The following is an 11,620-nucleotide window of genomic DNA, read 5'->3' on the forward strand; positions in this document are numbered from 1 at the left end:
CATTTCTTAAGCTATATTTATGAGCTAGCAGAGCAAAATGGCTCCTAACAACAGTTACTGGTTCTCATTATTGACTTCTATCAAAGCTGCGGCATAAAGAGGGCATTCCCTGAAATATCATTTCCTTTAACCTTAGCTTTGCACGTGTGCTCTATGTGTGTGCATGTATATATATACAAGCATGCAAATAGATAAAACAGACACAGGAAAACTCAATATTATTTATTCTCAACATTGTTCACACACAGGTTTCAGATCACAAATTTAAAAATAGTGAAAATGCATCAATAAAACTACCTGCATTACTTTGTGTGATTCAGTCTTATATGAACTAGTCACTATTTGAACTGGGTAAAGACGGATGCTGTCAGTAACATGTTGATGTTTTTATTATCTGTTGCTGTACTCGCCTCTTCCCAGCCTTTAGATAGCATATTGTCTGCTTCACATCAGCCTCAAACACAAAGTGAGTCAGATTTTCTGCTCCAGATTAAATAATTCAAATAAAGCATATTTCCTAAATCTTTTCCAGATATTTTGGTTGTTCTCAGTTGTTTACTTGATTACATGTATCAGACCAGATGATGTAATCAAAGGTTCAGTTTCTCTATAAGCTCAACGCTGATGTTCCTGTTAACAGGCCTAACATGAATAAAACACACAGCAGAATGAAAACAAATGAAAAACTTATTTATATAGGAAAATATTAGAAACTGATAACATGACTCACAAGGAATAAACTCAACAAATTAAGTAATCATTAAAAAAAACTAACAAAATATACCTTAGGATTATGGAGAACAAACATATAAACACAATAAAACATGTAAACTAAAAGGCTGAGTTACTTTTTCAAGAAAAAACGAAAATAAAAATTATTCCTATTTATTTATTCTCTTAACAAATCTGGTAGCAGTAGAAATCTCTCCTAAATATAATCCTCAAAAACACTCATAAAATAAAGATGTAACGCGCAAAATGCAATGTCATTACATTCTCCTTCTATTCATGATGGTTTTTACATTTTGTATTATTATTGTTGAGCAAATTACATCTTATTCCATCTGGCATTTTTAACAGATCATATGTTCTTTTTTTATTAAAACATCTAAAATCATGGTTTATGTTATGCAGTGAATTCAACCAGCTTTGTTATTAAAATGCTGTTATGATATTCTCAAAGGGACATTCATTTAAAAATACAGATTTACAAATTACACAAGATAAAACAATAACTAATATTATACATGACTTTAATTTACAGTCAGACTTCCTGTGGTTCAGTTGGATGAGGTTCTGCTGTTCAGTCGTCACTCTGTGAAAACAAACATTTTCAAACTCTTATTCAGTTTTGTTTTTACAAACTGACATATTAAACTGGTATTGTTAAACTTTAATATTGTTACTTTTAAATTTAAAACGTGATTTATTTATACCTTAGCAAATGTCAGTTTCTACAGAAACATTTCAACCTTTTTACAGATGAACAGCGCCACCAAGTGGCCAAACTACCAATCAGTAACCATTACACTTCATTCACAGAGACAAACTCAGCTCACCAGAGTTACAGCTGCAGCGCTGCAGGGTCGTCACATCCTGCCTGTAAATGTTTTAATAGATGTTTGAGGGAAGCAGGAGGACAGTCTCCACTGAGACAGAATAACTCTGTGATTCATTATTTTAGCAGAAGCAGATATTTAACAAACCGTCTCTGTTGTTCAAACTGGACATCTGGATCTGCTCCTCTGGAAAATGACCAACAGGAAAAATCACACATTAATAGAAATGCTGTCTGGTAAAGACATTAAAATACAATTTATTGTTGATGAGCAGCAAACTTTTTGTTTTATTTACCTGAGTCTTCATCTTTTGATCTGTGGCAGCAGAAAAGAATTAATTTGTTGTGTTTTAGATAAAATGGACATAAAAATGTCTGAAAATGATTTTTATCTATGGTGAAGTTTACACTCAAATCAGCAACATAAACCCAAATCATCATCTCTGAAAATTCAGGCTTGACACTTGTAATGAGGTTTTATTCTCATAATAACCTGAGTTTAGTTTTTTTTTTTTTAAATGTCACATTGGCTAACACCTCAAGTATTTTTACTGTAGTTCAGTCGGATGTAGCTTTGCTAACCTAAACTGTGAGGCCACATTCATTTTTCCTTATTAACTATAATATCAGAAGATGAAAGCATTAAAACCAATAACCTTCCTGCAGGAAGCCATTAGTAATTATTTAAAATAGAAGCAGAGGCACACAGAAAACATTTAACTGATATTTTAATATTGTGGTTGTTGATTTTTAACCATCTTCATTGTGAAATTAACATTTTTATTGCTACTGGACTTCTTGTGTCCATATCCAAGACAATGTAAACCATAAAAATAACTGAGATTTTCAGAAGGCAGCAAACATTTATGCAACAACATTTATAAAATATGTTTTCCTACCTTTTTGAAAAACGTTTCCCTAGAATAAAAAGACAAATAACAGAAATATTTTTTTTGTACTGTGCCAAAGAATTTGTTTAATGTAGTTATTATTTAAGTAGATGTAGATGTAACTTGTGCATTAAAAGGTATTTAAATTCAACAGTTATTGCTATATAGTATTATGTTTCCATTCTTACCCAATCTGCTTGTACAACATTTCAGAGTCAATCCAAAAAGGACTAAAGATGTAATTCCAACTGCAATGAACCTCAAGATCATCATCACTGCATGAAGAGACAAAACAAGTTCAGCACTTATTTTATAAATAATCACATCTTCATAATCAAGGAATATTTAAATATTACAGGACACTAAAGTTGTTCCATATGTCTTTAATATTTATTGTTTCTTTTAGGATGTGAACTGTTTATTTTTATGGTATTCATTGTGAAGCTCAAATAATTGATTTCTTTCCAACTACTGATAAAAAGGTGACTTTTAGATTCATAGAAATAAATTTCTTACATCCTGATGTAATAAAAACTGTTGTTCAGAGTCAGATCCTACCAGTGGACACTGGGAAAGCTGGGACGACAGTCTGGGATGCTGTCCAGTCTTTCTGGACGGGGGTCAAAGGTTGTGTGAGCAAATCTGACTCACTTACATTGGTTCTGTCTGGAGGAATGAAAACCCAAACCATTCAACTCAAGTTATATAGTTTAAAAGGCATATATGTTAAATAATAAATTATGTACATGAACTTCTCCAGAGAAAGTAATAAAAGATGTTCATAATAATACAGTGTTTAATGTTTGGTTTTTAGCAATGGGAGGTATTTTAGAAAATCCTAATCCACAAAGAGAAATTAAGTCTAATGTAAAATCAGGTAGAGAGAGGTTTGCAGTCCATGTAAACATCTGGTTTTAAATATCTATATTAAAATTTGTGTGATGCTCTAAACATTTAGTCAAGACAGAAAAGCAAAAAACAGAAATCTGTAAGAGGAAAAATACTTTTTCACTGCTATAATAATGTGTAAATTATAGCAAGGTGTAACACATAAAGCAGCTTCTAAGTGTTAATGTTATTAAAAGAAAAAGTATCAGAATCATTAAACATTTTCATAACATGATCCAAGTGGATGAACTGACCTGGTGCCTCTGATGTTGATGGTGACAAAGTAGAAACTGAGCCTGAAGTTTTGACTGTGGTTCTTTCACTTGGATCTGAAGAAAATAAAGTAAAACAAAACATTTTTCATGAATTTCATTTTTCAAAGGTTGAAGCTGACGATGTTTCAGAAGTTTTGACTGACCTGTCGGAGCAAATAATGTAGGATTCACTGATGCTGGGGGAGGAGAAAATGGACTTTCTGTTTTCACTGTTGTCCTAAATGTTTCACCTGATGGATAAAGACAAGGCAGCTAGAAAATACAATTATATGTGTTTAATAATGTCTGGTCTTTGTGTTAGAAAGCATATATTACCTGCAGTCACTCTGACAGTGGTTACTCTCTGAGATGTGGTTGAATCTGTTTCCTGAACTTCTGCAATGGCAGAGGAAACATTTATGTGACAAATAAAAATGTGTGATACCAAAATTATATGACCCTTGTTTTCTGTCAACGGTCAGAAAACAAAACTTTATAAAGCTGAAATTATATTAACAAAACATAATTGACAGACTAACATATATTTTACATTTAAAGGTAATTGATCATAGAGAGAGTTTTTAACTCACTCTGGATGGAGACTGAAGTCGTGTCACTGTGTGGAGACTGATGCGTTCCTCCACCTGGACTCTTCACATTGTAATAACATTTTAGTTCAACCTCAGCAGGTGAAGTTTGAAATGTCATCATCAGGAGCTCACTTCCTGTCAGTGTCTGCTCACAGGAAATGCTTTTGGATATCTTTGATTTTATGAAATATAAAAAACAATTCTCCACAGAAACAGATGAAGGAGTCCCACAGTTCACTGTGACTGAGTCTGTCTCTGTGATCTGCTGTGGATTCACAGTCAGTTCAGGTGGAGGAACTGAAAACATAAACAAGATTAAATAGTTTAACATCATAATAATCTGTAATAGTTCATCACAGCTGTTTTTACTCACGCTGTATGATGATGGTGAGCAGGTTACTCTTTGGAGATTGATATAAACTCAGGTAAAAACATGTTACATCAATGTTAGCTGGTGAACTTTGTTTGGTTAAAGACAGGAGATCAACTCCTGTCAACGTCTTCAGACAAGAAAATCTTTGGGGTATTTTTTCTCTCCCAATGTAGAAAAAACAATCAGTCACAGGAAAAGATGGTGGAGGCTGACAGTTTAACGTGACTGAGTCTGACTCTGTGATCACCTGAGGATTCACTGTCAGTGACGGAGGAGGAAGATCTGAAAATATGAACACAGTAAAGTTACACATATGATGGATGTCTAGCACAGCCATATTACAATAATCTTCCTCAACAGAAACTCAGATCAGAATAAGATCCCCTATTAAATTAGGCTGAATATCTGTTTACTCACTGTTAATGGTGATCCCTGTTGATGCACTGCCTAATGATTGAGCTCCATCCTTTAAAGTGTAGACACATTTAACTTTGACATCAGCTGGTGATCTTCTATTTAAGATCCTCAGCATCTCAGATCCTGTCAGTTTTTTCACACAGGAGGCGTCTGAAGACATCTTGTTGTTTTCAATGTAGAAATCACACCGAGACACAGAAACATGTGGTGGAGCCGAACAGCTTAATGTGACTGAGTCGGTTTCTGTCATCACAAGTCGATCCACCGTTAGGTGAGGTTGAGGAAGAGCTGAAAGTTGATTTTCAAAATAGTTGATTAAACAATAATATAGTAAAAACAGTAAAATTTATATTAACACTGACCTTCAGCTTTGGTCCCATAAAGGGAATCTGATAAATAAAATGTTGAAAAGGAGACAAAGAAGCACCAAGATTTAAACATGAGAATATTTGCCTTGCTTGATGGCAAAGTGCTTTGGATCATTTCAATAATAAAGTAATTTACTGCAGGATAAAGAAATCTATACTCACTGAAGAGGATGAAGAACAACAGCTGTGCAGCCATGATGATGCCATTGATGCACTGATACAGACGTGTTCCTGTTTCAACTTTCACCCACATTAGGTTTCAAAAGCTGTTTCAAGAAAAACGTCCACATTATCTGAAATGGACACTCCTACTGACCATAGTGGCACAATCCAGACATCAATCCAATTGTGGTTTGGGCTGAAGAACTGAAAGTTTAGAGATATTCATGAACCACTTGGCCACATGCACATGAGCAGTAAGAGTCATTAGACGTGGAGCAACAATGTTTGCTTAATTTCTATTCGTTTTGGCAACGTTTAACTAGATTTTACTGTTTAACCCTCCTGCAGTTTTAGCTTGACGCTCAGGAAGAGGGCAGCAGATGTCACGGTCAGCCAACCGGTTTACCGTCTGCTCCTCAGAAACCACAAAAAACAATAACCTTTTACACAATTTTCAGATGTACTATGCTTTTCTCAGTTTTTTTCTCCTAATAACCCAAATTATTGCTGTTAATATTTGACTGTAACTTTACAAATGGGCAGCAGGCTAACACACGGGGAGCCGATTCAACTGATCACTTGTTCAGGAAATAAATGACAGATAAATTTAGGATGTTCAGATTAAAACTCAAAACTCAAAATGGTTATGTATTAATATTGTTATTTACAATTATTGTTGTCATTGGCAGCCATACTGAAAATTGTCACTGTCTATATGTTCAATCAATCAATCCTTTATTTATGGAACATTTTCATGTTCTAAGGTCAAATATAAAATATTAAGAGGCTTGTATATTGGTTTTCAACTTTTCTTTAAAGTTCTTTAAATTCAAGATGTAGATTAAATTGTATTATAAAAATATTCCATCTGAGCTGCTGGTCATCTTCTACATGAGCAGGATTCATCGGAGCCTGTCTGTCCATCACTGTTTTATTTGATTCGTCCATAAAACAAGAGAGGACCAAATTGCAATGAACAATAAAGTCTGCATCAGACCTCAGGATACAAAGTGTTTAATCAAGACTATTTAGATTAAAAAACGCAACAAGAAACAAACAGAACAAGATTTAATGATTGTCTAAATGTCCAGTTAAAAAGGCTGCCTAATTATAGTACAGGAAAGTTCAAATATTCTGAACAAACAGACTGCAAGAGTCTATTTGCTCATACAAATTATCAGACAGAGGTCAAAACTAAATAAAAATGTATTTATCAAGCACATTAAAAGCAATTTATTCTGACCAAGGTGCTCTACAAAGACACAGAAAGAAAGGTTGCCCTCATAAAATATGAGAAATCTCTGAAATAAACAGGTTGTGCTCTCTAAGCAGTGGCGGCTTGAATTAAAAGGCAAAACTGCCTCACTGACATGCATGCAGTCAAGCTGCACAGAGCTCTGCTGATGAGCTAATATTGGAGCCAGATGTGATGAAGCAGAGAGACGTCTAAAGGTTGCAGAACTCCGGCCGTTTGGGACTGGAGCCCGCCGCTCTACACCCCGTCACCCGTAGATAATGGAGGGGGGATGGTGTAGTACACACTGTCCACGTCAGGCTGGAAAACAAAAACACCAGGATGTTTTTACATTTATAACATTTACACACAAGTTAAGTTCACAAACATAATTTTGTTTTTGTGATCATTTTTTCGTACGTCTTCAGCTGAAGAATCTTCAAAGGTAGATTTATCAGAATCTGGAAAAAGTAGAAAATACAACATGAGTCAGTATCAGGTTTGACTGTTCGCTTTCTCTGATTATGAAGAACAAATCTGTCATTTCTGTAGCTATAAAAACAGCATAAATTACTTTTAGGAAATATTTTCTTGTAAATTGTATTTTAAATAAACTTCAAGTGGGAATCAAACTAAAGAAACTCACCTGTAGACCAGTCAGCAGCAGGTGCAGATGTGACAATACTGTAGATGGCGTCTCTTTGTAACTTGAAACAACAGAAAAGATATCAGTGGAAAATAAACAAAAAAATGCAACATAATGCAATGTGAATGATGCAAAAAACCGTTTATTTACCATCTCTGTGTTATCAATCATCTGTACAGACTGATCTACAACAGAGATTAACATGATTGATAAAACTGTAAAGACTAAATACAAGTTAATAGGACAAACAGTAGATATTTCAAGATCCTAGTTGTGTAGTACCTGCAATGTTGGTTTGTTTTCTATGCAAAAATAAAAAAGAAACAGATTTATTTAGTCAATTATAACACTAAGCAGCAAAGCAAAATCAGATTTGGACAAATTAAGAGTTTATTCCCTGACATGTGAGCATTTCAGAGAAAACTAAATGCAAAACCTTCTGATTTCTGAGGTCAAATTTACTTTAAAAACCCCCATTAAAATATGAATTAATTTTAAAGATAAAAATAGATCTAGCCATTAAGAAAGCTTTTAAACATCCATAAATTAAAGCAATATTAAGGAGGCCCACAGATCCACAAAGTCAGATAAACCAGTAACTTTATATTTCTCTCTGAGCTATCATAAACAGATTTATGTTTATTTATCAGAACCTGAATTTGATAAAAGAACAATAATAGAAAGTCTTACCTCTTCTGTGATTCATTTTCTGTACAAATAAAATGTAAACTGAATCAGATGACTTAGTTGTATTTAACCATTCACACACCACAACTCAAGACTTCAAATTCTGTTTCTATGCTGCTAAACATCCCTAATTTAATATTTAAAAAGCTTGTGTTCAGCAACACAATCTAAGTGTCTCTGCTCTAAATCTTATTTCTTAATTTAGAAACATCCTTAAACTCTAATCAAATATATTATATCTGTAGTACGTCACTGTAAGAGGTTTGATTTTATATTGGATTTTATTTGTATTTCTCAGCAGAGCCCCAGACAGAAACTTTTTAACGTCCTTTATTAAACAAAAGTTTCAGTGTTTCTCACCAGTCCTCCTTCTGGCTCTGAAACACGCTGCCACCATCAGAATGAAGATCACAATCACTCCACCCACAACTGGCGTGATTATTAAAGCCTTCATGTCTGTTTCAAAGGTCAGAAAGTTTCACTTTGACTTTCAAACCACAATCACTTCCTGCTGCTGCAGCTCTCATCATCCGACTTCAAGTCTCAAAAATCTGTCAGCTAATATTTTACTAAGATTTACATAAATAACAAAAACAAAAATATTAAATCAATTAGTGATTCAAGTGGAAAATAACTAAACTACAGACGACTATTATTCATATTACAACGCAGAGTGATGCACACAGCAGAAACCATCCAGAAAACATGAGCTTCTTTAAATTCAAGAGGTTATAAACCTTGAAATAGTCTAATATCTCACTGATATCAAAAAGCTGCATTTTAAAAAATACAAAACAAGGATAAAACAAAATAGACTATTTTAATACCGACAGTAAAACAAGAATCTCACCTATATTTTTGCCTTTAGCTTCATGATTTCCTGCTTTTTCTGTAATGGCCGCCACTTTATAACTGGAAGTGACACTTGAAGACACTAAAACAGAGATGAGATCAAATTAATATTTTAATGAAATGTACACCAGATGACACCTGCTTTTTAGAAACATCTTGAGAAGACATGTTTCTTTCTCTTTTTTCATTTAAAAATAAATTAAGTTCTGTGGTCGATCAAATGTCCTGTTAAAAAACATATTTGTGTTCAAATACAGGTCAAATAATGTAGGGTTTTCCCAATTAAATACAAAATATAAAGATCTATAAAGCATGACATGGTGTTATATTCAGAATTATGGCTCTGTCCTCTAACTGGGGGATTTCTGAAGACAACTGATCACAGGATTATATTTAAAAGAATTGATTAATCAGGGATTATTGGATTCTATCTGTAAATAATATTAAAACTCATGGTAAAAAAAAAGATACAATGTCCTGTTCTTTTATAGCTCTTTGTTTAATCTAGACAAGACACTGGACACCACATTCATCCATTCATTCATTGATGGTGGTAAACTACATTTTCAGCCATAGCTGAAATTGCTTTTACTAACTCTTTACTCCTGCGACCTGCTGAAAACCAGCACATTGAGGTGTTGACATTGTGATCTCAGATTGTAAAAGTTTTCTAAAATATATTTCATCATTATCTTTGGTGGGAAACTCTGAGTCCACTGAGCCTGTGATCCTTCTAGATCTTGTCGTTGTCATGATTTCAGTAACTTTTCCTTCCACAACACCTACAAATAGAAAACAGGTTCTCAGTTTTAAGTTTAAATAGAATCTCTATAATGTTTTTGTAAAACTGGCTGCAGAATTTGTCCTATTAGCTCTCTGCACTAAGAAGATTCCTTAGAATGTATTTTTATATACATAAGCCTGTTATCTGCAAAAAGTGTACAGCTTTGGGTTGGAAAATGTCAATAGACCTAGCGCCACCAAGTGGTTAAAGCAGATGTCTTCTAAATTGACCCTGGAAAGAATAATATAAACTAGGAGATCCAAACAACATGTTTTTGAGAAGATATTGGAGTTTTGTCTAATTTCTGAGCTCTTCGTCTTCCATATTGTTGTTGTTGCAGTTGGATGACTTGATTCTCCAAAGTAAAGGTTACATGTTGCATCATTTCTCACGATGCATCGTTTCTCACGGATTCAGGCAGGAAGCAAAGGAAAAGCAAAGGAACCACTCAGCTGTGGTTTTAGACCTACAGAAGAAGTAATTTGTGTAAAAAGGGGAATGTAAAATAGGTTATATGTTTTGGCAGTAAACCAGAGCTGATAACTTTTCCCGTTAAACTTTGACAAGTTTTTATAAATAAGACTAACTTTTTCAAAAAATAAAGCAGTCACTTACTTATAGTAATATGGACCGTGTCACTGTCAGGAGATGGAGATTTTCTGTCCCCAATATAATAACATGTCACTTCAACCACACATGATGACTTTTGCTTTGCCATCAGCAGCAGCTCAGTTCCTGTGATTGTCTTCATGCAGGGGAAAGGTGTTAGAGTTCCTCCTTTCACATGGAAATAACACAGATTCACAGAAGGATGAGCTGGAGCCTCGCAGCTTATTGTGACTGAATCTGTTTCTGTGATTGATGATGAATTCACTGTTAGTTTAGCCTGAGGAAGAGCTGAAACAGAGACAGAGGATCAAATACTGATACATCGAGATTAAAACATGTTCAATAGTTAAGCATTCTTTGATCTGAAATTAAAAGAAAAGGTTTTTACTAAACCTTTAAGATATTAGGTAACTTTACGAGCAGTAACACATCTGGACAGAAGAAACATTAAAAACTGACCTTGTATGACTTGCACCTCGTGAAAAGAACCTGTTTGAAAGAAAAATGTAACACAAAACTTATGTATCTATACTGAAAAGCTTTATCTATAAACATAGAATTAACTGGTACATTATAAAGTCAAAATTAAATATTGTTACTTTCAAACAGCATATTATTCTCAGAATAAACTGCACAATTGAAGTGCAAAGCCAGTGAGAACAAACAAAGTTATGTACTGTATGTATTTATATTTATCAGTGGAACTTTACTGATGTTGAGAGAATGCAGGAACATTAACTTACCCAAAAGAATGATAAAAACCAGGCATCCCATCATGGTGAAGGCAGATTTAAGATGTTCATAACCTTTGAGAGAAGATAAGTGTCTGACTGCATGACGAGGAAGATCAGAAGAACTCAAAGATACAACCCACAAATTCGACCGACAGGCAAAAAACAGTTTCACTCCAAAAGCAACATCAAGACAGATTTTAGTGCAAATGGACTCAGAGACAAATACTTTAATTTTTGCTAATATCCCCTGATTGATTATCATGACCATTTGTTACATTTCAATGGTAATGTTAGGCTGAAGGTGTTGACCATTAGGCGTTCTTATCAAAGCATCTTATTTCTCGTTATATTATGAATTAGTGTTTATTAACAAACTATTATTCTTCACTGACAGCGTGTCCAAACACATTTCTTTAGATTTGATAAAATACAAGGCAGTTGGCTTTACACATTGCACAATGTTTTTGTGACAAAGAATCTTCAGAAATTTGATGAAATAGAGACATTAACACAGAAGCAGCGTGACAAAGTTTGATACGATCATTTGCTTTTTCTCTGAGGTGAAGATTGCATT

General features: G+C 34.0%; 2 protein-coding genes across 2 annotated transcripts in view; both read right to left on the reverse strand.

Annotated features, from left to right (window-relative positions):
* The window catches only part of LOC106960317 (uncharacterized), a 17,854-nt gene extending 12,444 nt beyond the window's left edge, over positions 1-5,410 (reverse strand). The window contains exons 1-7 of the mRNA XM_015053359.1: positions 5,333-5,410; positions 4,971-5,258; positions 4,554-4,835; positions 4,181-4,477; positions 3,927-3,986; positions 3,755-3,841; positions 3,591-3,665 (exon numbers count right to left, since the gene is read on the reverse strand). Coding sequence (XP_014908845.1) covers positions 3,591-3,665; positions 3,755-3,841; positions 3,927-3,986; positions 4,181-4,477; positions 4,554-4,835; positions 4,971-5,220 — 1,051 coding nt within the window. The 5' untranslated portion in view covers positions 5,221-5,258; positions 5,333-5,410. The remainder of the gene's footprint in view (positions 1-3,590; positions 3,666-3,754; positions 3,842-3,926; positions 3,987-4,180; positions 4,478-4,553; positions 4,836-4,970; positions 5,259-5,332) is intronic.
* A 1,182-nt stretch (positions 5,411-6,592) lies between these two features.
* LOC106960323 (uncharacterized) lies at positions 6,593-11,213 on the reverse strand. The gene is made up of 10 exons (XM_015053363.1): positions 11,056-11,213; positions 10,772-10,801; positions 10,319-10,600; positions 8,918-9,001; positions 8,071-8,089; positions 7,663-7,682; positions 7,531-7,565; positions 7,381-7,441; positions 7,155-7,195; positions 6,593-7,055 (listed from the first exon to the last, which is right to left on the reverse strand). Exons 1-10 carry the CDS (start codon positions 11,087-11,089, stop codon positions 6,993-6,995), a joined length of 669 nt encoding a protein of 222 aa, XP_014908849.1. The 5' UTR covers positions 11,090-11,213; the 3' UTR covers positions 6,593-6,992.
* Positions 11,214-11,620: the final 407 nt, after the last annotated feature.

This window comes from Poecilia latipinna, unplaced genomic scaffold, assembly GCF_001443285.1.
Source record: "Poecilia latipinna isolate Pla-1442-1.1 unplaced genomic scaffold, P_latipinna-1.0 Scaffold1177, whole genome shotgun sequence".
NCBI classification, from domain to species: Eukaryota; Metazoa; Chordata; class Actinopteri; order Cyprinodontiformes; family Poeciliidae; genus Poecilia; species Poecilia latipinna.

Coding starts and splice junctions, on each gene's coding strand:
- LOC106960323 (XM_015053363.1), bottom strand. CDS start 11,089: ATGATGGGATGCCTGGTTTTTATCATTCTTTTGG. Junction 7,566..7,662: donor AAAACAAACCAACATTGCAG/GTACTACACAAC, acceptor TCTCTGTTGTAG/ATCAGTCTGTACAGATGATT. Junction 7,442..7,530: donor TGATTGATAACACAGAGATG/GTAAATAAACGG, acceptor TGTTGTTTCAAG/TTACAAAGAGACGCCATCTA.